At 35.2% G+C, this 27,995-nt stretch overlaps 1 protein-coding gene across 2 annotated transcripts; it reads right to left on the minus strand.

Moving 5' to 3' along the window:
• On the minus strand, positions 1–27,593 carry LOC106621770 (uncharacterized). Of its 2 annotated transcripts, XM_070108089.1 has the most exons (11): positions 27,440–27,593; positions 21,402–21,537; positions 19,863–21,241; positions 19,742–19,804; positions 2,948–4,234; positions 2,533–2,880; positions 2,150–2,467; positions 1,921–2,071; positions 1,537–1,742; positions 787–970; positions 1–705 (listed from the first exon to the last, which is right to left on the minus strand). In XM_070108089.1, exons 1-11 carry the CDS (start codon positions 27,576–27,578, stop codon positions 396–398), a joined length of 4,521 nt encoding a protein of 1,506 aa, XP_069964190.1. In that variant the 5' UTR covers positions 27,579–27,593; the 3' UTR covers positions 1–395. The 2 variants fall into 2 exon arrangements, with proteins under 2 accessions (XP_069964190.1, XP_036220735.2); XM_036364842.2 differs by lacking the exons at positions 19,742–19,804; positions 19,863–21,241; positions 21,402–21,537; positions 27,440–27,593 and adding an exon at positions 6,736–8,314.
• Between the last annotated feature and the right edge of the window lie 402 nt (positions 27,594–27,995).

Genomic DNA, 27,995 nt, shown 5'->3' on the forward strand with positions numbered 1-27,995 from the left:
TTAACACCCAATTTGAGATTAATACACTTTTATTTTACGTTAAATAAATACAAAACTACATTGGAAGCGACATTTCAATACTTGTTTTAAACTTAGTATTATTAATAGTACATTTTAGTGCTAGCCGATTGTCTATGGTTAGATCTACGGGGAGCAATTTAAATTATTTTACTTTTTGTAACTAAAATTTTTTCGAAAAAATGCAATAACTGGCATTTCAAAATTTCGAATCTCTTAGCAAATCACATTTTATTTTTTTCTTAATCATGTTTTTGTTATCATTGTTATTTTTTGAGTACAAAAATACAAATACTATAAGTAACTAACTCAACTAGAAGTTAAAATATATATATAGTTTTGTTTTTTGGATCGCAAGCCAATTGATTTGCGCTGCGCTAGCATGATTCCTTATTGCAATCGACAAAATTACTAAACTCAGTGGAATTAGGTGGCCCTTCACTGTAAAGATATGTAACAGGCCATAGGCGCGCGGCGGTAAAATCGTTCAAACTCTGCAAGCCACCGGGTCGTGGCGGTCTTTGATATTCATTGGTTGATGTGCTGCTGTCAAGAGTATGCTTCTTCTTGTCTCCTTTTAGAGATGCGAACTTAAAGCTGGAGTGTGTTACTGTTGACGTTTTGTTGCCTGGATAATAGCGATCACTGCATTTGCGCCACTGATCGGCTTCATCGCCCACAAAACACCTGATGGTTGAAGTAAAATTAGTTAGTGTTTGCGAATGTATAGTTTATTGCACATTTTAATTATTATATTCTGCAACTAACCATGGATAATCGAACCCCTGCGAGTAGCCACAGGGGTGTTCAGCCTTGCAGCAGTAATCCCACGAGCCAATCTCACCACCCTCGATTTCACACGAGTAGAAACCAGTTACGAGATTCTTTTCACACGGACTGCTCGAGCGACACGCCTTACCGGTGACGGTATAATGACGCCAGGCGACATCTCCTAAAGTTTTTAGGTTGAAGAAGTTTTTTGTTGTTGAGAAATCAATATTGTGTATTGAAGGTGATTATTTGTTAGATGGACCAATACCAGGTAATAGCAATATTATTTATATTTATTTGGAATCTGGTACTAAATGGTTAGGGTGTCACATATAATACATTTATGTATACAAAAACAAGCGACGTATAGGCAAGGTAGATAATGGGGTAATATGAGTTAAATTTTAGGGTCAGTACTTATTTACACAAATCGTTAATTGTTTTTAGTCATTTTTCTAGCTTACAAGGACACTATCGGGGAATTATTTTCTTTATATTTTACATGCTATTTTACTTAATTACCATATAACATACTCAATGCTTTTTTGTGTGTTTGCTTTACACTACCAAAATTAAACCATTTTACAGAAAGTTGCTACATTTTTCGTATTTCGCTTTGTATATTTTAGTTTAGTAATTTAATCGATTTTATTTCTTCATTATATATGTATTTGTATTCCTTACAACTGCAACTAGTTGTTATTTACACTAGTACTGAGGTGCAACAGGTTAGAATTTTCAGTTTACCCGGTTCACGGAATATATCCATACGCCGGTCGTTATTCACACGAGATCCACCGATTGTGTTTACTTTATCACGACAAGTCCAATCAAAGGGATTCCAAGCAAAGAGCCAATAATCGCGATCATCTGTGTGTGTGTAATGTACATTCAATTTCAGTTCGGTTTGATCAAGATCGGAGAGTTCACAGTTGTAGGAAGTGGCACGAGAGCTAGCAGTGGAAAAAGGATATAAATTATTAAGCTAACAGTTTCTGACGAAAAAAGCCATAAGCAAAATCACAATAGCAATTTAAGAATTTACCAAAGAAATAGCTCTCATAAAAATGCATTACTACTTGTAGTTTCTCAAAATTTTCGAGTCAATTGATAGTCTATGCCAAAACTTACCCATAACTGAAGGAGTAACACTTGAAGGATGTGGTTTCCCGATAACGAATACATTCTTTTTTACATGCAAGCTCAGAAGGTACGGATATAACTTTCTTAATAGCTGTTGAGAGGAGCTTCGCCGGTGAACCATAACCCAAATAACACACCGCTAAAAATATAAAAATATTAAAAAAAATTAGTTATGATTACTTCGGAGAGAAAGAGAGAGAGGAAAAGTCGTACTAACATTTCTTATGTTTGTCATCCACGATCGGTTGTATTTCACAACCATGTCCGTAGCTAGCGCGCTCAAACACATCGAAGGCCGCATCTTGAATGAGATGTCGCCCCTTGTCCATGTCACGCACCGGCCAATCACTCAGTTGACAGTTATCAATGACGCTGGCATGACGCTGCTGACCGTAGCGATAGGCAAAGGCGCGACAAGTGAATTTGACCGATTTAATACATTCCATTTCGCATTCACCGACCGAACGCACGGTCAACGAGTCGCGGACAATCGACTTGTAGAAGCGTGTTGCATCGATGGCACGGAAGAAACACTCTATGGAAGAAAGGAAGTATAGAACTTCTTATATGTAAAAACCATAAACTCCCTGAAATACATACGAGCATTACGCGGATCTGTGAGCGCGGTGCCCGGTCTTGTGTCATAGTGGCCAGGGTCATCGCTGCGTGATGGATTTCGACATACATCTAAATCATCGGACATCGAATATATATCATAATCGCGGTCAGGTTCAATGTCTACGTAATAATCCAAAGAATTGATGGGTCGATCGCACAACATGCAATTATCTCGGCCGGCTTGATTGTAACGGTAACTATAGGTGTGACAGATGAAACCGTCCTGTCCCGAACACAATTGTTCACACTCCACAAGTGTTGGCACAGTGGTGGAATGTTTTATAGCGGTTTTGTGTAAGCGAAAACCTTCACCAATCTTTGCCGAGCATTCTATAAAAGTAAATGGAGTGTAAACAAATAATTTATGTGGTCATAATTGTATTGAAACTCAACGTACCATCAGGACCCGGTCGCCTTGTCCACGAATGTCTGTAATCATGACGATCTCTAAAACCTTCTGAACCAAATCCGCCGTAACTGGAACCAGGATAACTCAGCACCGAGTTCGGTTCGCGTTGTGAGCCAGGTCTTGAACCACCTAACTCAAAGTAATTAAAATCGAGTGGATCTCTACGACGATTATGCTCATTCAAACCCCAATATGATGATTGTTTGTTATAGCTGCCACCATAGCTACCACCGTAACTGCCCCAGTCTTTCTTCTGGCCTATCAGGTAGGGCACAAATTTTGAAGAACCTTTGTAACTGCTAGGTGGGGGTCCATCACGATCCAAATAATTATGTGTCGATGGTTGTGGCGGTGGAGGTAGCCCCGGTCTATACGAGTCTGGTGGTCCAGATGGACCGCTTAGTTCATGCGAGCCGGGACGATATGGCGAGTAGTCAGGGCCTGGTCTATAAGGTGGACGAAATCGATCACCTTCCGGTCTGGGACGATAATGTGCGCTATCATAACCAGCACTGCTTGGTATACTCTCCCAACGATCTGGTCTGTCAGGACGATAACGATGATGCTCCTCCGGACGTATGTAGTCGTAACGATCTACAGGTCCAGAACCGGTGCCGCTACTACCATAACCACTCGGTGGCGTGTGCTCAAAATAGGATGAATCATGTGAGGAGTACTCAAATGCGCTTGAATGGTGATACTCTGACGAAGATGATGGTGGTGGTGGCCGATGATCATACGAAATAGATGAAGATGGTGGCGGTGGTCCCGACGGATGATAGTGATCAATGGCAGTGCTGCTCGGTGGGTGATAACGATGTTCATCGCTGCCATAACCACTAGCGCTTGGCGGTGAAGGTAAATAATGATGCTCCTCACGATACGGCGGCTTATCACTCCAACCGCTTGGTTTCAAATACAACGGTGGACTACTGAGTGTGCCACCCTTCGAACACTCACGACATGGCGTACGTCTACAGCTGGGCGGTGCATTACGATCACGTTCATAGTAATCATAATCGGGATGTCGCAGCAAATTCGAGTCACGTTGACTCGAACTTGAGTACAAATCAATTTGCGCCAATGGTATTTCGATAAGTTCACAATCGCCCTGACCATGACCGGACGGATCGAGTCGATAGTTGAAACCTTCGCACATAAAACGCTTTTCAATGCCGCACTGACGCATACAATCCTCGACACGTTCGCAGGCGAATGTCCTTCGTACAAAGCGTGGAGAAATACGTTTGCCGGCCAAGACGCGTCTGAAGCAGGCTGCAATTTGAGGAGAAAAATAATGTTAGGAAGAGTTAAGTGGACGAAATTTTATACATATAAATTTTTGTAAAAATCCTCTTAGTGGCAAGTTGGCGCTACATGCGGTGGGGGAATACAAATTTATTGATGCTGTTGGAACATGACGCTTGCGTGTACAACACGTTTAATCTATGGTGGTCACAAGCGTAACGCGAAGGTCATACGTTAGCATGAAATATTTGATTGTTAATGCCACCTATGTGTGCTGACAGCAACAACAACCTGACAACAAAGGTAGCGTTAAGCCCAAACAATTGCAGATTTTCCAATACAACGCTTTAAATTATTTCCCTTTTGATTCAACGCATTTTGGGCTACGAAACACTCCTACACACAAACATATCCACATTATGGCGCCAAACTAAATAGTATTGAGTATGTTTGTAGATAAATATTTTATGATTAGATCTGTGTAATAGACAAAGCATGACTAGACGTTTTTTCCACTAAGCAAAAATTATTTCAGATGAAATGAAAATTCGCAGTTACTAAAGAAAAATATTACTCTTTGCAAGCGTTGTTGTAGTTATTTCGCGGATATGCCTTGCTTACAGTAAATATATGCACAGCTAAGTCAAGTATTTTTTTATTTTTCGCGCATCCGTTGCTTGCCAAGTGTGGCTTCTCTATATTCACCCGCTCGAATGCGTTTAAATTTGTTGCTATTGTTGTTTTACAACATTAGTCAGAAAAATGTATATTCTTCTTTAAGGTATTGCTACCAACCGCCGGTGCGGAAATATGAAAATTATAAAAATTACTCGCTTTTCGACACGCATTTTTAAGGTCACTACTTAATTCCTCCTATTATAAAGCCATTCCAAGTACAATGACCGTTGTGTCAAATGCTTTTGACCTAACAAGATTCGTTTTTTTTACAAAGAAAGAAATGTAAGGGTAAAAAACGCTCCAATTTTCTAACCATTTATTAAAAAGAACTTTTTAGCTTTACAGTTATTGTAGAAAAAGTTTTATATCATTAAAATTAGCTTGTTGCTATTATTGTAACAAAATTCGTTGCTTTCTTGTTTTTAAAAATATTCTCCATTAAGATCCATATACTTTTGCATGCGTTTGTACCAATTAGCACTTTTGCTACTCTCATTGAGGTGTCTAAACACAAGAAAAGCTCTCAAAATTTTTGCGATTGCTCAAGCAGCCATTTCAAAACCTTACATAGCAGCTGAATACATTCAATAACAAGAATTTGAAAAATCATATGTAAAGCCTGGACAACCACAAGAATCAACGGCAAAGTCAAGGTAATGCTCTGTATTTGGTGGGATTAGAAAAGCACGCTTCTAAAGCCATTACGGAAAACGCTACCGACAAGAACTTATCAAATTAAAGAGAGCAATTGCCGAAAAACACCCGAAATTCGCGCCTAGACACGAGTCAATAATTTGCAATCATGAAAACACTCGGCCTCATGTTGCAAGACCGCTTAAAAACTATTTGGAAAACAACGGCTGTGAAGTTTGACCTAACCCGCCATATAGTCCAGACCTTGTCCTTTTGATTACCATTTGTTCTGGCCAGAGAGTTGGGAAAATCTTTTAGCTTTAGATGGATAATACTGTGAGTAATGTTATTGTACATTGTTTTTATTTTCATGTTTTTTCTAAGATAAATCTTCAAATTTAAAAAAATATATGAAAAGTTATTAACATTTTGTATGATTTCATTGATCTAATTTGATTTTTTTTCATAGTCATTGACCTGTCTATATACCTATGTACATATACTATATATTTGTACTTTTGAAAGTACTTTTCCGAAATTCACTCATTTTACTAAAACTATAAATAATTGTTTGACCCAGTTCTATGTATACTGATATGTTGACGCCATAAATTTCAATCAGTTAAGAAAAATGTACTCATTAGTTAGCACTGCCCTTAATGCCCTTAATTATTGTGTGTAATAAATTTCACTTTCAACGGTAATGCAAATGTTTTGTACACCATATACTATCTATATTTCTAAAGGCTGGTCAGGAATATTTAATATTTAGTATAACATTTGGAGTTTATTTATATTGTAGACCCAAAATCTACTTAACAAATGTTAATAAACAGAAACTAAAGCCTCTTTGGTTTCTGTTTATTAACATCTGTGAAAAAAAAATCGTATTTATGGCTATTATTTAAATTCATAACCATTTTTTTTCGGGGGAAGAGAGGTGTATTTAGTTTTATCCGCTAGGTGACGCCAGAATCAAATGAATACCAATAGACTGATTTATGGTTCAATTCCGCTCTTAAAGAAGCTATGTTCGCACATGTTTTTATAAAAATCAAGTTCTTTAAGGAACCTTTTGTATATGTCGAGAATATTATAGCTTCAGTGCAACCGAAGTGGACGTTTTTCTTGTTTTAAAACAATTTTAGAGCCTCTCTGCTTCTCTGTGAGAATTTATACAAATTGAATTTTTTTGTTTTACTCCTTTAATCCCCTACCTTTTGCATCCTCGACAATTATGATGGTGCTGCCACCACTGCCGCTGGTGGTGTATCCATGTGCTGCAACACGCACAACACCTGTCACACTGCAGTAGGCCAATAACAGCCATGCAGCAACACAACCAACACGCAACCGCATTCTGACGACAATACTTTTGCACTAAATCGCCAGCGACGGTGTGTAGACGAATTGAGCGCGAAAAATTTTCAATTTATAGACAGTTTACGTATATTTGTATGTGTGCTTGTAGCAGTGGCAGCGGCAATCGATGTGCGTGTTATTTGATGCTTAAGCTTAGCGACTAATTTAACTAGTATGTGACGAACAGCAACAACAAAAAATCACACATGCGGCGCGGAAAAAAAGTACAAAATACCAACAATTGTAATGCGCTATCTAATGTAATCGAAAATTGGGTGTAAGGCACACAACAATAATGCAACGCACAGCTTAGAACTCACAGCAGTAAAGAGAAGAATTGTTTGTTTGTAGTTTTTATTTGGTTTTTTGTTGCTATTTTTCTTTCTTTTATTTATTTGGTTGCTATTTTAGTTTGTTTTATTTATTTTTCTGCCTACTTGTTGTATTTATATTTTTTGTGCCTATTTTTATTTTTTAATTTTATTTGAAAATTTTTTTTTCATCAAGTTTATGTTGAATTGAGTTTTCCACAATTACGTAAGCACGCGCATTTTTCACTCCAGCCCACACACAATAAATCGCTGTTTATACATATGTGAACAGCATTCAGCACAAAAACAAAAGCAAGAATTTAAAATAAAAAAATTTGAATGTCAAACACATTAGGCACTCGATGTCACAGCGCGTTCGTGGTGCGGTAAACGCCGCCGTGCCGCAAGCCACATGTGAATCTTCATTTGTCGCAGCCACAAGCACAATTGGCTAATAAATTGTTTTATTTGATACTTTTATTACGCTTTGTATAAATATTTTGAATATGTATGTATATTTTTTTCTAATTTGTATTATTTATTGTTCAGCGCTGGCAATTTGTGCGGTTGCGTGCAGCGTTATCCTTGTGCCGGTCACCGCGCCAATCGATTGTTATGCAAATTACAAAATTTTTCAATTTTCATACACTTAATGCGCACCCAAAAAATATGCTAAAAATGATGAGGCACACATATGTATGTGTGCATGTATATGCGCGGCTGGCGTGCATTAACCGTAACATGGGCTGAGTATTTAGACCATCGCGCTAATACGCGCCTTTTTGCCGAAATCACACGCACCTTCTTCTTGTCACAACACAATTTATGAACTCTCCACACTTTTTGATATTTGTATGCTTGCTTTTTTGTTGTTGCTGCCACTCAATTATGCTAATTCAATTTTAAACTTGTGCTTAGACGCGTATACAAAATTATTTACAATTAATTTCCTTCTTCAACTTCCTAAAAATTTATATTTAAATTGCAATTTTCCGCTCTTATTGTAATTTCTTTAAAATTCTATATTTTTTGAGGTTTTATGTCCGTTAATTCTTTTTGGAGAATATTTTGCTAATTTTACAGATGCGCAAATGCGTATCTCACGCCGCCAACTGAACGCTTTTGGCGTTGCGCATCTTGTTTTTATATCACACGATTTTCAGTTCTGCTGTTCCAGCAGCGCAGCTGAATTGTGGCGCTGCCGCAAAGCTTTTACAACTCCCCCACCAATTTGTGGCAAGCGAATTTTGCTGCGCTATTATAAACATATTTGTATATATATACGTGTGTTGTGTGCATATGGGTGTACGTGTGTGTGTGAGAAAATTCTATGCAGCTTTCAAGTATAATCGCACTTTGGGGATTTCTTTTCACATAACCAAGTGAATAGTATATTCGTTAGGTGATGAGTTTGTAATCAGTTATAATATCATATCAGCATCAACTCAGAAAAGATTGTGCAACCTGATGTGTGCTATATGATTCAATACACAAATTCCTATTGATTTTTATACCCTGAACAGGGTATATTAAGTTTGCCACGAAGTTTGTAACACCCAGAAGGTAACGTCGGAGCCCATATAAAGTATATATATAAATGATCACCGTGACGAGCTGAGTTGATTTAGCCATGTCCGTATGTCTGTCCGTCCGTCCGTCTGTCCGTCTGTCTGTCTGTATATACGCGAACTAGTTCCTCAGTTTTTGAGATATCGATCTGAAATTTTGAACAAGTCTTTTTCTTACCAAGAAGCTGCTCATTTGTCGGAACGGCCGATACTGAACAATCGGAATCAAGTGTTTGTATGGAAAACTCTTTCATTTGAAGAGGTATCTTCATGAAATTTGGCATGTATTATTATTTAAAGCATTAATCTAATCTTCGAAGAAATTGTATAGATCAGATGACTATAGCATATAGCTGACATATTAACTGAACGATCGGAGTAAAGTGCTTGCATGGAAAAAATTTTTTTTGACGAGGTATCTTCACGAAATTAGGCACGAGTTATTGCCTAAGGCAACAAATTATTCTCCACAGAAATTGGTCAGATCAGATCACTATATCATATAGCTGCCATACAAATTGAACGTTCCTAATCAAGTTCTTGTAAGGGGCCTTTGTATTTGTGAAGGGTATTATAGCTTCGGCGCAACTGAAGTTAACGTTTTTTCTTGTTTTTTCGGCTTTTTCCTTAATTTTTCTAACTTTTCGTACATCGTAAAATATTTGTATTTTTTATTTTATCACAAAATAAGCAGGGTTGCATGTTAGGTTGAGAAAAGAATTGAGCGATTCGGAAGGTTATTTGCAAATAGGTAACATGAAAATATAGCGAAAAGCCCTAAACCTTATTTGACCTACCGTATCATCTAAATTATAATATTCTCAAAAGACGTTTTCTTGAGGTCGACATCCTTAGTTGGGCAATTTGTTTTAGTATTTATGTGTTATACCGCATAGGTGTAGGTTTAAAAAATTATTTTATTTTATAAAGGCAGTGAGGGCGTATTATTATTAAATAATCGACTCGTAAATTTGTACCATCTAATCAAATTTGACTGACACTACTCAAAAAATGTGAAGGAAAATTTTGCGACTGATGTGCTAAGAGCTCTGTGGGGGTATTTGGGGTGTCCTGTTTACGAATTTGAGTTCGAAAAATCCATCATGTACAGCTATTTTTGGCATTTTAGTAAATGGTGGTGGTTTGACCCCTACACCCCTTGACTACAACACAAAAAATCCTACGTGTTATGACAGTTTTACTATCATTTTCGGTTTTAGCAACCCAAAATTAGTAAGAAACGACCTCTTCAACATTACAGTCGCAAAATTACTGTAAACTAGTGTTATGATTGCCAGGTGTTATACCAGATATTATACAAAGAGCGCATAGAGTAGAGAACACTTGGCTAAGGAACACAATAAAAATGTATCTAAAGATCACTTTTTTCGCGAGATTTTGCTGCATGTGTCTTTTTCCTAATTCTGAATTCTCAATATTCCAAAACTTAAATATTAGCTAGATATGAAGAGAAGGAACTGAAGATCGTCCAGGTCATGGCATCAAAATTTGTTTACTGTACACTACAAGAAATAAGTATACTTTAAGAAAGCTGCTAAGCTTTCTTATGGCTACATGAGCTTTTAAATTCCATAGCTGTTGTTGTTGTACACATATGTAGTTTGTTCAAAGTAAAAGACGCAACCGAACAGGAAGTCTCAGCCGCAGTTAATGAGCCACAGCTTGACAGCCTAACGCCAAACTGAAGAAGAACAACAGTAAAAACTGCGACAGGGAAACAACAAAGGCAATAACAAATACAATAAACAACAACGAAGCAAAGTAAACAATGCAAACAACAAGGTGCTGAAAACTGCTTTTGCACAAAGAAAATATGGCCACGAAGCTTAAGAACAATTAGAAGAAACAGTATAAAAGCGAGCAGGCAAAGAATGAGCGACAAACAAAAGTGCGTGTGATAATTAAAGTCGAGATAAAATAAAATTTATTGACATTAAAATGAAAATTCACAATTTAAATATAAAAATTATTTGCTAATTGAAAAGCAGCTATCATGCAACAATAAAAATTAATTAAATTTGCACAATAAGACAATTACAGTGCTACAAACTAATTTGCAGAACGCTTTTATTTACAAATTGCTCTGAAAAGATTGCTGGAAAACGACTGCCAAGAGAAGAAAATTATTGAAATATAAAAAAAATTGCTTAGAAATGCTATAAACAATGACATTTGTCTACTTTTTGGACATTTTTAGATTGAGAATCGCAGTGAGGCTACACTTCCGTGAGATCAAAACAAAAGACTTAAGCAACGAACTTGCCTTGCTAACTGCGTTATTGCGCGGAAAATTACAACACTACAGCAATATTTAAATAAATACCGCTTTGGGAAATGTTGAAATTCTCAAACACAAGTCAAATTGTCGAAAAGATAAATCTATCAAAAGCGCAATGCAACTGTCATAATTTGATGCATGAATGTAGAAGAACAAGCATATGCGAAAAAGTGGCAGTGGCGGTAGAGCGGCAGACACTTAGAACATGAATATGACTAGCAGAAAATATTTTTACATCGTAGACACGTGTGTAAGACCACCAACAAGGTAGAACAAAAAATGCTCGAACAAGCAGCAGCACAACAACCTAGACATAAACAAGAATTGGCAACCGACAAAACAACAAATAACTAAATGGCAGCAGCCGCAGAGTGTCACTTCCGTTAGAGTTCAAAGAAGAAGAAAATCTTACTAACAAAAGTGCAACAACATTACAAGAAACGCTAGCTGCGGGCGTTCCCTTGATGGCAGACAGATTTTCCACTTTACAACCTTTGCTTTGCGTAGCAAAAACAAAAAAACAAAAAACAAACAAGTGCACTGAATGTTTTCCATCAGTTTTCTGGCCATTTGGCAGTGGCAGTGATGGTCAGCAAACGTTCTTGTCTGCTTGCATTGCAGTTAATTTGCATACAATATTGCGCTTGCGCAAAAGCAATACAACAAGCACATACATATGTACACTTTACGTGTGGATGTTGTGCATTTTTTTCATTACAGTCGGTGAAACATTGATTTCTCATTTATAACAAGTAAAAACAAGAAATTTTTTTGCATTCTTGTTGCAGATTTTTCTCCTCCACCTACGTGCTCACACTTTAACTTAGAGGCTTCGCTTGGCAACATTTTAGAACCTTCGTGCATTAATGCATGTATGCCTCCCGCTATTTCGTCATCAAAGTCAACGGTGTAGTGTGCTTTATGTTGTTTTAGCGTCACTCACTCATGCGTTTGATTATTATATGGATTTACCTTGGCGGGGCACCTGTGCGTATACGCATCCTGTTTGGCAATAAATAAGCGACTTTGCTCGGTTTGAGGTCTATGACTTTTTGTTGTTATTATTTTGCTCATAGGCGTGAGTAATTGCAGGAATTCATATAAGATATGACGTTTGCTTGGAAATAAACTGTGAAAAAGCACTGAAGCAACGAAAAAACAAAAAAGTGCTTAGGTTCGTGGCTTAAGTCTTTTGTTTCGACGCAAGGCAGTGAGGGCGTATTTATGAGCAATGTGGATTGCAACTCAAGCATTTCTTACTTTTTGATTGTAGATTGGTAATTGCTTAGGGGAATGTCATTTATGAAATGGAAAATACTTCACTTATTCATTTAGTTCGTGGTGTTATATATTTTATGAATTAATGATTCTTTTACAATTATAAATTTTAATTAAAAGTCGTCATAAAAAAAATTGCTTGAGGAATTCGAACTCCGTTATAATATTTAGGAATATTGTAAGTAACTTTTAAAATCAATTTTATTATTTTGGAGACTTTTAAGTTCGATTTATTAAAATTTTATTAACGTAGAAGCCGTTTTCTGATAAGAGGTTATTTAGGTTGGTCAACTAGTTTTTTAAATTATATAGAACTATCAAGCTCCATACAATATTAAATGTTTTCAAGTAATGGCTATGATTTCAACGAATTTAATTCTTGTGATTAAGGGCTACCATCTAAAAAAGATGATTTTTGCGAATTTTTTTAAAGAAAACTACTGAATAAAATATTTTTAAATTTTGTTAACCAAAGGAATAGGTTATTCAATTTTTAAGGTAAAAAAAAAGAAAATGATAATCATAAATCGAGGAGCATATATTTAATTGCTGTATTCATTAGTGCGAGTAGCATTGCTTTCAAAATTTTTGTGGCTACATCATATAAATCCCCTTAAATTTGTGCTATTTACAATTGCTCTGACTAGTAAACTTGCTTGTATTCACAAAAAGGGAGTTCATCTCAATTTGTAATATGAACATATTGGGTGTATGCATTAATTCGTGCGGTTTTTTTTCGAAAATTAAGACTTTATTGTGAAAAATTGTTATACATTTAATGTTCAAAGTATTGTCCATCGGAAGCTACAATGTTTGCCCATCTTTCTGGCAGTTTGTGGATCCCATCCCAAAAGAACTTCTCCGGCTTGGAGGTCAAGAAAGAATCGAGCCAATTTCTGATACCCTGTTCTGAAGTGAAGCGTACTCCTGTGAGGGCATTCTGCATTGATCTAACTGGCCTTGCAACATGTGACCGAGCGTTGTCATGATGAAAAATTATTGATTCGTGTCTGGTCGCATATTCTGGTCGTTTTTCCGCGATGGCATTTTTCAAATGAATCAATTGTTTTCGGTAGAGGTCCCCATTGATCGTCTGACCCGATTTGAATTGCTCATAATATAGCACACCCTTGTGGTGCCACCAAATACATAGCATAACCTTGGCAACACTACTTAGAAAAACATTTTAAAATAACTGCTTTCTACTACTATTCGATCAACTGTAAGATTAAATGATTCGGTGGAAAAATATTCCAAATAAATTTGAATATTGTTCAAAAATTTACCTAAAATTATTCGAAAACTTTCAAGTTCTTTTTTTTTATTTTGGCATCAAGCATGAAATACAATATTTTGAGTATTCAATTAAAAACCAAATTTGAAATTTGAAATATTTTCAGTAAATAGTCATAGAAAAATATTTAAAAATGGGATAACTTCCACATAGAATAATATGCGAAGTACATAGCAACTAAAAAATTCAAATAAGTGATTGATTAATTAACTAAGTATACAAAAACTCTTTTTTATATCTTTACTAACTTTTAAAACAAACGATATTAATAAAACTACACAAAAACCTATATCCAAAATAATAAAATTACGTTAGAGATTGATATAAAATTTAAGACTTTAGAGCCAAACGATCGATATCCTACTCAAAAAATTTAACACTTTTCCAAGAAAAGCATTGAAGGAGGCATAATTGAAATTGAAATGCAGCCTCATGAGTTTTTTTCAGGTTAGAGTTGCCATCTAGCCAAAAATTTAACCAAATGGAAGCGTTTTAAAACCAATATAATAAAATTAAACCTTTTATAGCTAAAATCTATCGAAGGCGTATTGAAATATTATTGATAAAAATTAATATTGAAGATGCTTTCTTAAAATCAATAAGAAAATATAGTTTTAATTTGAATGAAAAGTTTTTGATCCCAAATAATACAATATGCAACTCAGGAATCATTTAACTTAATTTTATTCCAGTCATGTTCGTAATATTGGAACACTTTTATTGGTTCACCTCATTCTTCTTTCATTCTCACCCAGTTCAACACGTTTACGTAATTGAGCTTTTGATTATATCATTAAAAATATTTAAATATTTTAATGGCATATAAATTTTCATGCGAATTTTATTAATAAAAAAAAAATTTAAAACACATTTTAATTAGAGCTGGTTGAACGAATGTGAAGACAAGCGATGAGACATAGTAGAACATACATACATACATACATATGTATGTTTCGGTTTGATGATTTTAGGTTGGAATAGGTTTTTTTTAAATGCATGTACAAGTATATGTATGAGCATACATAAGTATTTACATTCTATATATTTTCAAATGGCTTTTAAATAAGATTATTTCACAATGATGTGGATCACTGGGAAATAGCTTTTATACGAAATATTTACTTAGGCGAGTGCCATGGTTATTACCTCCTTTAGGCAGCCAAATTTTGCCCTTGATATCATGACGGCGTTATATATACTTATACATACATACATTCCAATATAAATCTGGTTTGGAAATAAATTTTGTTAGGCAACACATGGATATAAATATACTTGTATGTATATATAATAAGTATGTACAATATATAAGTATGTTAGATCATTCTATCAACCATCTCAAATATCCACATATGGCATGAAAAAAACATATGTACATATGTATGTAAGTACGACATGCCAGCTTTCCGTGATCGTCACACTCGAGATGTCACAATCAAAATATTCACAGGCAGAACAAAAAGGAAGTCAACACTTGACTTAGGTAGAACAAAATCATATGTTAATCAAAATAAATATTAATCACTATTGCCTCATATGTGAACTTTACACATACACATGTTTTGTGAACATAATGATTTTCGCCGCAGCGTTTATGAAGTCATACAGCAACCGCCACATGCAGACAGTAATTCTCATAAAAACGCTTTTATTTAGTTAAAACAAAAAAACTAACAATAATAACAAAAGATCATCAAATGTTGTGACCAACAGTTTTAATTCACTTTTAGTTCTAAGAAAAAAAAAATCGACACTGATTAATTGCAAACAACTTCATTATCATGAACAATTTTTTTTTTTTGCTTGAGAAATTTTTTTAGCAATTTCATTGTTGGCTGTTGTCGGTTGTATGTTGCTCAGTTGGCTTGTGCACACTTTTGAATTTGGCATAAAAAGCTCATATTTTCTAAAAGCTTTGGTGCTTTGTTATGCTGTTGGTTTTTGTCTATGAATGAGTCATTCAACTTGAGCAGCTAGTTTGATTATTTTTATGTGTTTTGTCTGCATGGTTTTGGGACTAAGAAATTTTGAATTGTTGCTTTGCGATCGCAAAGATAAAAGTTCAACTTAAAGTTTACAGGTCTATGGCGATTAACTTCCGCTTATAAAGACAATTTTGCTGAGTAATTACGAATAGATATGTTAATTGGAGAAAAAACCTTAGGTATTTAATGATTTGTTTGTAATTTTATATAAGGTATTTGTTAGACTTTTAAAACTAATTTGAAGGTAAAATTGTAACGTGAAAAATGATATTGAAGCAAGAAAAAGCTTCAGAGGTGTTTAATCGTTTTAATTTTATAAGGCTGCGAGAGTTACCTACCTATGGCAGCATCACTGAAGTGAGGTTAGTAGCTGTTTTTAATTTTGCAGAGGTTACTCAATAGGCCAGTGCGCTCGAAGTTAGGAATTGAACGGCTTTAGAGTCTCAAATATTTAAACTATTTCCTTCCGTACTACGAAACTTTAGTTAGTTTGATCTAACTACTTTTATCTATGTAACTTTAAAATAAAACTTAAGTATTTATATACCCACTTACAATATTAACATATTTCGTGGCGACTTTTAATAACTTCATCAGCTATCTAGTAACCACACAGCACTATAATTTGCCCCTACCCCATACTGTTAATTAAAAAATCACAAAAATGTGTCCTATTCAGCAACCATTCCAACTATATTTTATTTAGTTACTCCCATTGCAGCCAACATTTTTAAATTTTAATTGTTTCAACAACAATTTAAGAACCGCAAAACCCCAAATTTGCGCTCTAATTGCATTCGAAATTTCAGTTTGTGTTCGAAAATCGGCACAAAAAATGCACAAGTGGAATTTATTTTATTGTTCACAATCGGGTAATTTCAACGATCAATCAGTCAATGCCGGTAATTTAAATGTGGTTTTAGCTCTGCACACACACACATACATATGTATTTAGAATACACAGGGGTGTAGCTGTGGCAGCTGCCGCATTCGCATTTTTATTTAATAGCTACTTTGCAATTATAAAAGTCAAATTCTACACATTTCGAGCACAAAAACAGTTTATAAATTTTAACTAACTCGAACTGTTGGGAAAATATGTATGCACATTTATAGATAAATTAACTACTTTGGTACTAGTTGAGAGCTAGTGTTAATTGAATTTTTCGACTGCCATGAAACAAGTGTCTCCCACAAACTTTTGATTTCTGTTGAAGAATTTTATGGTATTTTAAATTTCTGCACTTGGGGTTTATCCTTAATGGTAAGTTTTCATGGAAGTCAAACATTGAGAAGATAGTGAGGAATCATTCTGTGAAATCATTGGGAAGAGGTGGTTCCTCTCACCAAAGGTAGCGTTCTGGCTCTTTGGAAGCATAGTTAAGATAATGGCGTTGTCTGAAAGAGGTTGCTTGGAAAATCTACACTAGCTTAGCAGATAAAGCATGTTCAAAGAGCGGCCCTTATCGGCAACTGTTGTGCACCAAAGTCAATACTAACAAAGGAACACAGTATCTTTTATACGTTGCACCTCCAAACATACTTTCTAGCGAAAGCTGGTGTTAGCCTAAAACTAGCTGGACGTATATAGGGTACCAGCAGGAACATACGAAAGTTCTACACTACTTCGATTTTATTGCAAACAATCTATGAAGTTCACTACATCACTGAATTTTCTCTTGGCGGTTCCTACTCTGCTCCAACACCTGCCAGCGATTTGTGGGTGGGGCGAAGCCGTTGGTTGGCGTTTTCACGGATGTATAGAAGTAAAGAGGGAGGTAGCAGGTGGAGTATTTTGTCTTGAGCTCTCTATTAAATCTGGCCTCAGGCAACCATACCACTGTAGCGTGGATGTCCCGCTCCGAAGTACACCTTCCTTCAGAGCTCGCTTTGAGCTCACTAACTGTACGTTCAAAACTAATCAAGGAATGTATGACCCCAATAGCAGTAGCTTCTACCTTTCTCCGTATTAGACTTGTTTGGGTGCCAGCTCACAGATATATCATATCTAAATATAGATATAAAACGTGAATAATTCGTGAAATCTTTAAGTTAGACATTTTCATTAGAGTTGCGACCTTTCAAAAAAATTAAAGTGAAAATATTAAAATTATGTGAAATAGATCTAAATAGAATATAATTGGAGAAACTTTAAATTAATATATTTGTCGTGAAAAACTGTTTTCCTTATACCCTAATGTCCGTCTGTCTATCTGTATATACGCGAACTAGTCTCTCAGTTTTTGAGATATCGATCTGAAAGCAACGATACAATCTCCGAATTTTGTTCAGATCGGATCTCTTTAGCAAAGATCTTCTTATACCCTATTATGCTATAAGAAATTCACTTGTGAAGGGTCTTATAGCTTCTTTTCTAACATAAGCATAGTCCGAATCGAACTAGCCTGGAACTAGTTACCACTAATTGTGCAAGGTTTCTACTACGAATGCACCATATTAGTAGCCGTGGAAACTAGCCACTAGCGCGCCATTAAGCAAATATACATTGTGAGTAAAATCCGCCGCGTCGATCACTCGTTACAACAAGTAAATAAATACAGTATCCCTACATATTTACATAGATTGTATTTGTTACACCAGCAAATCAGATGCGAATATTCTAAGTTTTTGAAGTTGAAATGAAATGAGAAGGCAAAAATAAAAACACAATGTGGGTCAGTTCAGTGACCATTTTTGCAATTTATTTGATCTCTAAAGTGCAATTCTGCATTTTTTCCTCATTTTGTAGTGATCAAAGGTTGTTGGCGGGTGCCAAACGCAATCACAGTTACAATGTGTTACGGTAAATGTGCACCAAATTTGCATTTAATGCGATTAAATTTATTCTCTTTATGCAAATTCATTGTTTTTGTTATTGTTTTTGACTCTGCAAGTTGTGCCAAATTGGTGATTAGAAGGGATTATAGAATTTGGCATGCTAATTATTTTTTGTTTTGAAAGTAAAAACTTTTATCTCGCTAATAATAGTATGATAATACGGTTAGTCTTGCAATTATGTGAATTATCACTTTATTACGGTTATGAATTAGAGGGTTTAAATTGCAAATTATCACATTAATTTGTGGGTGTAATTTTATTCAATTAAGTTTTTTCTCGCTATTGAACGTCGAAAAGTTAAATTGGAAATTTTTGCATTTATGAGGTCGTATGAATATACTATTTAGTCGTGCATTTTGAATATATAATTTTCGAAATTAGTTTAATTAAGTTCTATTTTATAATAATAATAAATATTTGTTCGACTTTTTCTTCAAAGAATCTGAACACTGTTTTGTATATCAGTACGTTTTATTCATCCAAGAGCTAAGAATCGACGAGTCTGAGAATGAATTAGATTGATGCTATTGATAGCGAGGACAGGCACATCTTATCAATAGCATCAATCTAATTTGTTACTTCATTGTTAGACCCGTATAGATGCTTGATCATAGCAGAATCGCCAATTCCAAAGTCTCCTTGCGTTCTAACGTTAGAACGATAGATTTCACGTGAGGCCTAAAGAAGATCACTATTTTTTAACATAACCAAGACCGTATAATAAATTTTTCAAACTTCAGACATTGGGAATCCACTTTGGAAGATAAATGAAGAGTTCACAGTTCTTATCACTATTAACGGAAAAGATAATGAGATAAACAGAACAGAGTCGAATTCTTGTTTTACAACATTACATTTTGAGAAATTCATCCGAGTTGACAGTGCTTAGCTGCATATAAATTCATAGTCATTGGATCTTAAGCCTTCGAAGTCAAAACCAATATCTTGCTTGGCTGAATGTTGATGCTCACAACAAATTACAGATAAAGCAAGAATTTTATTTAGACTAAACAAACGAGGTAAGGCTACATCACTTGACATTGAAGTGAAAATTATGCATCCAATATTTTAGCAAATCGGCAAGAACTCGAACAGCTTCCCATTAAAGGTTTCCATATATCACCAATAACCACATCTAAGCATTTTACAGCGTTCCTCATGGCCAACATAGATGAGATAAATATTGAAGCAGTCTTAAAGTATGGAGCCCCTAAAGCGTTGCTGGTCCATCATAATAATTTTCACGCAGAATTCACTAAGTAATTATTTTCTTCAATTTATTACTTACCTTTCATCTTATCCATGCTAAAGCTTCCGTCATCTCGGTCATCATATCCATTACCTGGACGTCCTGGAAACAAATTTTATTGCAAAATTTTCTATGTTTAACTCTACTGAGAAATCCTTACTTTTATTGCCACTTAGGTAGTCCTCCGGATTAAAGTAAGTTGCTATAGTCTTATCACCATCATAGCCACCATCTGGACGTGCAGCGGTACCATTTCGTCTAACATAACCATAATCGACATTCGATCCACCACCATAGCCGACAGGCTCACGTATTGGTGGGCGCATTGATGTACTTAAAGCATTGCCATTTGATGCATCCGGCCGATTAGTGTAATCTACGAAATCACCCGGTGGCCGCAGTCCATTGGACATTGTGGTGGGTAGCGCAGATGAAGGGCGCTGCTCGTATGATGGGCGTCTATTGAGACCATTATATTCAGGACGTGTATAATAAGTCATAGGCGTTGTAGGGTCGTACTCCGGTCGCGTGGGACCATAAGAATTTGGTGGACCAACTGGTCGATCACTAGAATATGTGTCAGCTGGAATGGGACGGCCGTTAGGGTAAGAGTTAGTTTGACCAGGGCGATCATTGGCATAGGTACTGGGACGCTCGTTAGGATATGATTCCGGTCTCTCTGGACGTTCATTGGGATAAGAGTTGGGTCTATCAGGGCGGCGGCTGGGTCTTTCACTTGGATAAGAACCAGGTCGATCTGGACGATCACTGGAATATGGACCAGGACGAGTTGTATAGCTGCCAGGTCGATTTTGATCACGATCTCTATCAGCTTGAGAACTTTGATCATATGGTCGTGTCGTTGTAGGATCATATGATTCCGGGCGCCCATAACTAAATCCATTTCCATAACCTAAACCAAAGATTGGACGCGGTGGACCATGTGGAGGACTTTGCGTATCTTCAGTGGGGTTATGACCAGGTGGTCGATAGCTATCATGTACCTCTGGCACATTTGAAGCATAGCCACCTGGTATATAAACATCGTCATTAGGCGCGGGATAATTTGGTTCATAAAGTGTCGGATACTTATACAATGGATAAATGTCGTGGGAAAAATACAAACGGTCACCGTTCGGTGTTGTAGCGCCCAATGTAGGATTAATGCTGTCCGTATACACACCCGGCGTAGTGCCATAAGTTGGAGATGGCGAGGGGCTGTAGCCAGTAGAAGGACGTTCATTTGCAAATGTTGAGCCTGCGGTGGGGGTAGGGTCAACGACCAGTAAAGTGGTGCCTGGATCCACCGGTCGATTGGGTAACTGAATTGTGGGTGTAGGCGACAAGCCACCATAGCCATCTTCATCATTGCCACCAACTGTTGTATCTGTGATGGTATTGTCGCTTAGATCGAAACAGTTCGTTTTGCGAGCATACAAATCGAAATCGGGATCGAAAATAATGCCACTAGGCCGACCGCCTGACAAACTGAATTTTTCTGTTGACAGCTGACAAGTGCCGTTTCCGCGTCGATGCACACTGGGGAATAAGAAACAAAAGAGGCAAATTAACTCGATGAAGTAATCGATTTTCGAAAAGCGAGACAATCAAAAATGCAGCACGCATTATATGCCCAAGTTGCATGTTGCAATGCTTGCAAATGAGATTGCAAAATGTGTACGTCTGTAATTTAACTGACCCAAATGAAAGGGATTGACACTTATCACCGGCCTGTATGCACTTCTCCTTGCACATCTTCAACGAGTTGGTGTCTTCGGTGCGAAATGTCTTCTGAAATGGCAGCATAGCCTCCAAAGCGATACGCTCAAAGCAGTCTGAAAGGGAAATAAAAATGATTATAGTGTAGTTTTTGTAATAAAAAACTATTTTTGATTTAAATTTGGTTTTGCAAGCTCAATATCGTTTCACAAGCCTCGGTAGCTATTGGTATAATAAAAGTATACAGCTTTTGTGGTCCCCAAATTTCAATACTACACCTCATAGACTAACCCATATGTTCGGTAAAAAATCCACTTTTGAAAAGTTATAGCCTGATTTCGAAAGTTTTACTCTAATAACTGTATTGATGTTTGATTTGTATTCTGTAAGGTGAAAGAATCAGATAGAATTTAAAAGTTTGTTATATGGTAAGTAGGCGTGGTTGTCAACCGATTTCGTCCATTTTCAAAGTGTATGTTAGAAATGATTGACGCACACCAAATTTGAAAATAATCCATTAAAAACTACTTGAAGCGTGATAAATCTATAAATAAATACGCCAGAGACATGAAATTTTACATACGAGATGGTACGCGAGAGCTATACTTGTATAGAAGCTATGGCCAAAATTAGACGATGGGTGTGGCACCGCCTACATTTAGATGGAAACCTATATCTCGGGACCCTTTCGACTGATTTTAACCAAATTAGGAAAGTAGCATTATTCTGACATTCTTATGTCGTAGTGTGAGTATACAATTTTAAACTCCATCTCATTCCCACACTTTCCAGTATACAAATTAAAGCACCAATGAATGTATCGGAATAAAACTTTGCACGAATACTGACATTGTAGTGTGCCAGCTTATGACCACAAATTATCTAAATCGAAACAAAATTGTTCCAGTCCCCAGTTACTGAATATATGAACCCTAATTCCTATTGCGAACTCTTTATCGAAAATGTCTGTCAATTTGTAGAATCTTTGACTATTATCAATATGCCCGTGTGCCAAAACTGGGTTGAATCAAATCAAGAATTCTCTTAGTCCCCATATACCTAATAGAAACATTTTCGAACTTCCGGCTAACTTTATACCACAAATATCGGTCAATATGCGAGTTATCTTACTGAAATTAAAAGAGCGTATTTTACTTATAACAATGTATCTTTGTGCATAAAATGGATAAAATCGGTTTAAAACTTGTCCTAACCGCCATATAACTAATATCAGGATTTTAAAACATCCGGTTGACTTTATCGCGCATATATTAGTGGTGTGGTACCTTAATGAAACTCAGATGTCATCTTTTTTTGTGGTAATGACAAAAATTGATAAAAGCGGTTCAATAATACCCCAATCTCTCAAATCAAAAAGCAGTTCAATAATGAACTTATCTCTCAAATACCAAATAAGTTTTTCATACTTCTGATTGACTTTATACTGCAAATATAGGTCATCCTATATCTTATATATCTTAACAGAATTAATTGAACAGATAATATTGGGCATACTATACCATAGTTTAATACCGAAAATCTGTGATATTGGTCTACGAATTCCCCAAACCCTCATATACCGCATATAATTATTTTCGTTATTCTAACATCCAGTGTAAATATGTAACTTATATATTTATAAAATTAATTAATTGAAAAAGTTTCCCCGTATTTGATGCTCGCAAGTTGCTAGAATGTTCGGTTACACCCGTACTTAGCCTTTCCATACTTGCTATAAATGTTTTTTGGTGCTGTTCTCCATAATAATTTTTGTTTCTACATGCAGGGAGTATAATCAGCAATGTTTTATGATTACTTAGCGTAGATTACTTAGCTTAGGTAGAATGGTTTTTAATGGGCGGTTATTATAGTGAAATTCTTATTTTATAAAGCAAGCTTCTAAATACATAATTGAACCAACATTTATTTAAATGCTTTAGCACACATACACACTTTGTCGCTAACCTTAAAATTATCGCACATTTCAACCTGAAACCGTTAATTTGTAAACAAAATTGTCTTGTAGGTAGGAGTAGATACATTTTGGGCCTCATTTACTCCCAGCAACGGCAATTAACTTTTTGGAGCAACCTGTGCGTCGGCAGTTAAAGCGACAATGAATGGCAACAGCAACAGTTCTAACATATAATATTTTCAAGTATTATTGTTGTTGTTATATTATTTTATTACACCAACCGTGGTGCTTGCTTATGTTATGCTGTTATTATTATTTCTTTTGGTTGTTGTTGTTGTTATGGCAACTTTCTGGTGCATGACGAGCATATCGAGTGTGTTACATGCAAATTCTCGCGCGCCTTGTGTGACACCACGGCAGTTTATGTGCACAGTGTAAATGACAACAACAGTGACAACAATCATAAATGACATAAATGTGTGTGACGAATGCGTGCAACATAAAAAAGCAACAACAACTTTTGAATGAATGATTTGATTTTCAATGCAAAGTGCGTGTTTTTAAGTGTGTGTTTGTTGTTATTTTATTCACACTTGTGTTTATGTTTAATGTTATATTTTTGTTGCTTTTTATTTATTTATCTTTTTTTTTTGGTTTTTTTTTTTGTCTTTGCTTGAGCCCCCATTTTCAATGTCACAGAATTGCCTGCAAACGCACTGATCAAATAACCGATATGAGCAGATAATTGTTATTCATTACCGCTTACGCACAGTTCATATGTATGCAGGGGTGGTAGGAGACATTGGTTAGGCTTTCGAGATCACCAAAATTTAGTTCAAATAAACTAAACACTATTTTTATGCTTAGCAGCTATTAAGTTGCCTTGAAAGAATATAATTAGCTTAACTTTATTTAATGCTTGCAACAATATCCAATATACGTGTATATACTTATGCATATCAGCTTGCATTTTGATAAACTAGTAGTCTCTTGAATAAAAAATAAATGTGTTTTTAACTTTTAAGTTGATTTTTTCATGTAAACCTACAGACTCATGCGGAATTCATATGTATACCAGCGGATCAAATTTGACTCGGACTGAACCACTCTACCTACGCAAGCAAACCGAATCGACTATCTTTTTTCCAAGATCGGATCAACCGTTTGTTATGTTCATCTGAAGTTCGATCACCTTATGTGGATTACTGTGTATGACAGCTTTTTGTTTACAACTCGGAATGTTTTGTCTGGTGATCTTTGCCATAGAATCGCGCTTACAGACGAGTTAAAAATTTTGCAGAAGTGTTTTGAGGACTCTATATTCTTTATCAGAAAGTAGCACAAAACATTTAGTGAAGATCGTGAAGTTACCGAAAACTTGCCTCATGTAAGTCGCCCATTCACCGCTGGTAATGACGATAACATGGGAAATCTTAGAGAAATAGTGCTTAAAAATCGTGGTTTGGCATGTATCCACTCAACACATTTTGGTTAATGTTTTGGGTCTTAAGCATGTCAATGCTAGTCAAAAACCCTTAATTTCAAGAGTCAGTCGAAACCGAAAAAAAAAAAACGGCATGGTTGTATTAGCTCAAAAGCAGACTATTTTGAAGGCGATAATAAAGATTTGTAGTAAAAGACAAAAATCAAAATAATCTTTTGGTTCTCATTGAAACTTATCGATGTTATTGAGTTTTTAGATTGCATAGTATAAACGGTGGAGCTGACATCCTCGATTTAAAAGTTTGTATGTATTTGGTAACGCAAATTATTTACAAAAATATTTCAAAATATTATTTTCATATTTTCAATAAGCAAATAACAAAATTCGTGAAATCGCCTTAGAGATGACTACAGAGAAAACTAAGTGTTCTAAAAGTTTTTAAAACCTCGTCACTTTCCAACTTCTATATACCACACTTAAACGAAAAGAAGATTATTTTGAAAAATCCAATCACTTTTTAAAGTGACAATTTTTTTGAAACGCACGTTAATAGAACATATCAAATAAATCAGTTATATAATATACTAACTCTTTTGTACCACAGCTCATAAATTATTCAATAAGGTCACATAAAGCCAAAAGTACAACCAAATACCATGCTGGTGACAAAAAGCGCCAACAACAACAACGCCAATGACAGCGTAACTAACACATAGTCGCATTACCTTACCGCACCAACAATGATTACTCTGCGTCAAGCCCGACAACTTCCTTTTGTTATGGCGACAGAACCTACGCACCAGTCTGCCAGCAAAATTTCCTACTTTTCGGCTTTTATTCAAATTATTCAAATATTGTTTAAATAATGTACATATACTTGTACATATGAACAACGATCTCAGTCACCTCTTACACCTTATATTTTGTGTTGATTGAAGTTGTTGAACTGAATTGTTCAGTACTGTTGTGTGTTCGTGTGCACTGCTAAGCTGAGGTTGTTAAAAATACATCAAATTTAATGAATACAGAGCTGTTAAAAACAAATAATTGAATTAAGTGTATACAAAATGGTTTCGTATTTTCATGGACACTTATATGAATGCATTCTTTTTTATTGCGTTTTTCACTGGAAGTTAGAAATTCGATAGCAATAGTCAGTCGAGATGATTTCTATGTTAACTTTATGGAGAGTTTACAATAATCTACTGAATTACTTTGGTGAAAGAAATGCTCGGTCAAAATTCACAAATATATTTTTCGTTGAACAAAAAAGTCGTCGGATTGAACAAAATCAATAATCATTTACAACCTCTTCTAAATTATGTCTGAAGAAATATCGAAAAAACGCAGCCGGTTCTAAAATGATTATCTATCTGGAGATTAGATGAATTGAAGATTTCTAAATTAAGTCCTCTTACTTCTATTGTTTAGACGAGTAGAACCTAAATTTTTGTTTTTTTGATAATCAAAGGATGATATCTTTTAAAATAGTTAAGAGGCAGTATTTCGTTAGGCGTCGCGACGACAGAAAAGAGTAACGATATGTGTCGATGTTATCAAAGCTTTCAAAAACACTTTGATAGAAATTTGTGAACATCCGAAAAAGTGATGGTATCTAATATAGATAAAATTACTTTAAAAATTTAATTTGGTTATTTTTGTTCGACTAAGATTCAAGGTACAATATTGCGCCTTAAGTGATTTCTAAACCGAAATCATTTATGAATAAAGGAGTAGATAGAAAGAGGAGGCACCTTGTACTTTGAAAATTGTAGACAGAAAGTAAAAAATAAGCTTGATGGATCGGAATTCAATATATTAAGAATATTTTAGTATTCCAATCAAAAATATGAGAAGTATTTATGAACTTGTGGAACGCTTTTAGTTTGTATTCTAGTCCAGAAATTAAAAAAAATATATATATCATAACTCGATAGTTTCGATATTCAAAAATATCTCACTAAAAGTATTTTTCAGAATTCAAATTATTTCCGAAGTTATAGCCATTTTAGTGTCGTGGCAACTAAACCGCTTGCAGCAGATGACGAAACTTTAAACGTGTTTTTCTCGAAACTATTTTTTTCGATGCAGTTGTCACACTATTTCAAGTTGTAATCAGCCGATTTAAATATCTCTCTACTACAACAGCAACAGCAACAAAAAATTAAAAATTTAAATTTGCAATATTTTTAAAAAATACGACAAAGTTAAAAAATTAATGAAAAAATCGATTTCTTGAGATACCGACATCCATACTTATCAAGAATCCACATTTTTTTATTTTTCGAGAAAACATGGCGACGAGACATACCTTTCTCCTCCCCCTACTTGAAGAAGGTATAACGCAGTGAAAAAAAATTTTTTTTTGCAATTAATTTGGTGTACTCTTCAAATATAAATGAAAATATGACAAAAAATTTATAGTAAAAATATCGAATGCATTTTTTTTTATTAATTTTCAAAAAACGCTCGTAATTCGGGTCTCTAGACTAGAATATCACCTTTAAGTTCTAACAATGTTTACAGCTTTTTTAGATGATTAAAATATAGAATTTTGTTGTTAATTTTGATTAAACTGAAACATTTTTATGAACTTGTTAGGATGATTTAGGAAATTAAAATACAATAAATGTATTTAATGTGTTTTTAATAAACTTACCACTTCGCGTCGACACCAATTGATTATCCACGGTAAGCGCAGCAGAGAGCCCAGCAAAAATTATTTGCAGCAGCAAAATTAATTTCTTTTGCGTGTATATTATTGGCAATAAACTATTTTTAATTTTGTATCGAGACATTTTTTTTGTGTTTAAAAATATATGGGATTTTTATTTCTTTGTTAATTATTTTTGTTAAACTTTCACTAAGCTTGTTGCTTATAAATATTTAACGCAGCTTGGCTTACGATGTCATTAAATTTTTGGTTTTTTTACAAATCACATCAATCAATTTTTATTAATTTATGCACAACTGGTGAATATTTGTTTATATAATTTTCGAGAGCCGACTTTTTTTTTTCAATTTTGCATTTTTTAAAACACGCAATGGCATTCACACGCTATTATTTATCGAATATTTTAAGTATATTTTTATTTGTTGCTTTTAAGTTTTTGCGGGCGAGTAGAAAGAAGCGGCCGCTTTTACCAAAATTCGCGGCACAACTGAAGCATCAAGTCAAGGAAGGCACAAAAGAATCACTGGCATTTCTTTCTAAG

This window comes from Bactrocera oleae, chromosome 4 (genome assembly GCF_042242935.1).
Source record: "Bactrocera oleae isolate idBacOlea1 chromosome 4, idBacOlea1, whole genome shotgun sequence".
Lineage (NCBI taxonomy): Eukaryota > Metazoa > Arthropoda > Insecta > Diptera > Tephritidae > Bactrocera > Bactrocera oleae.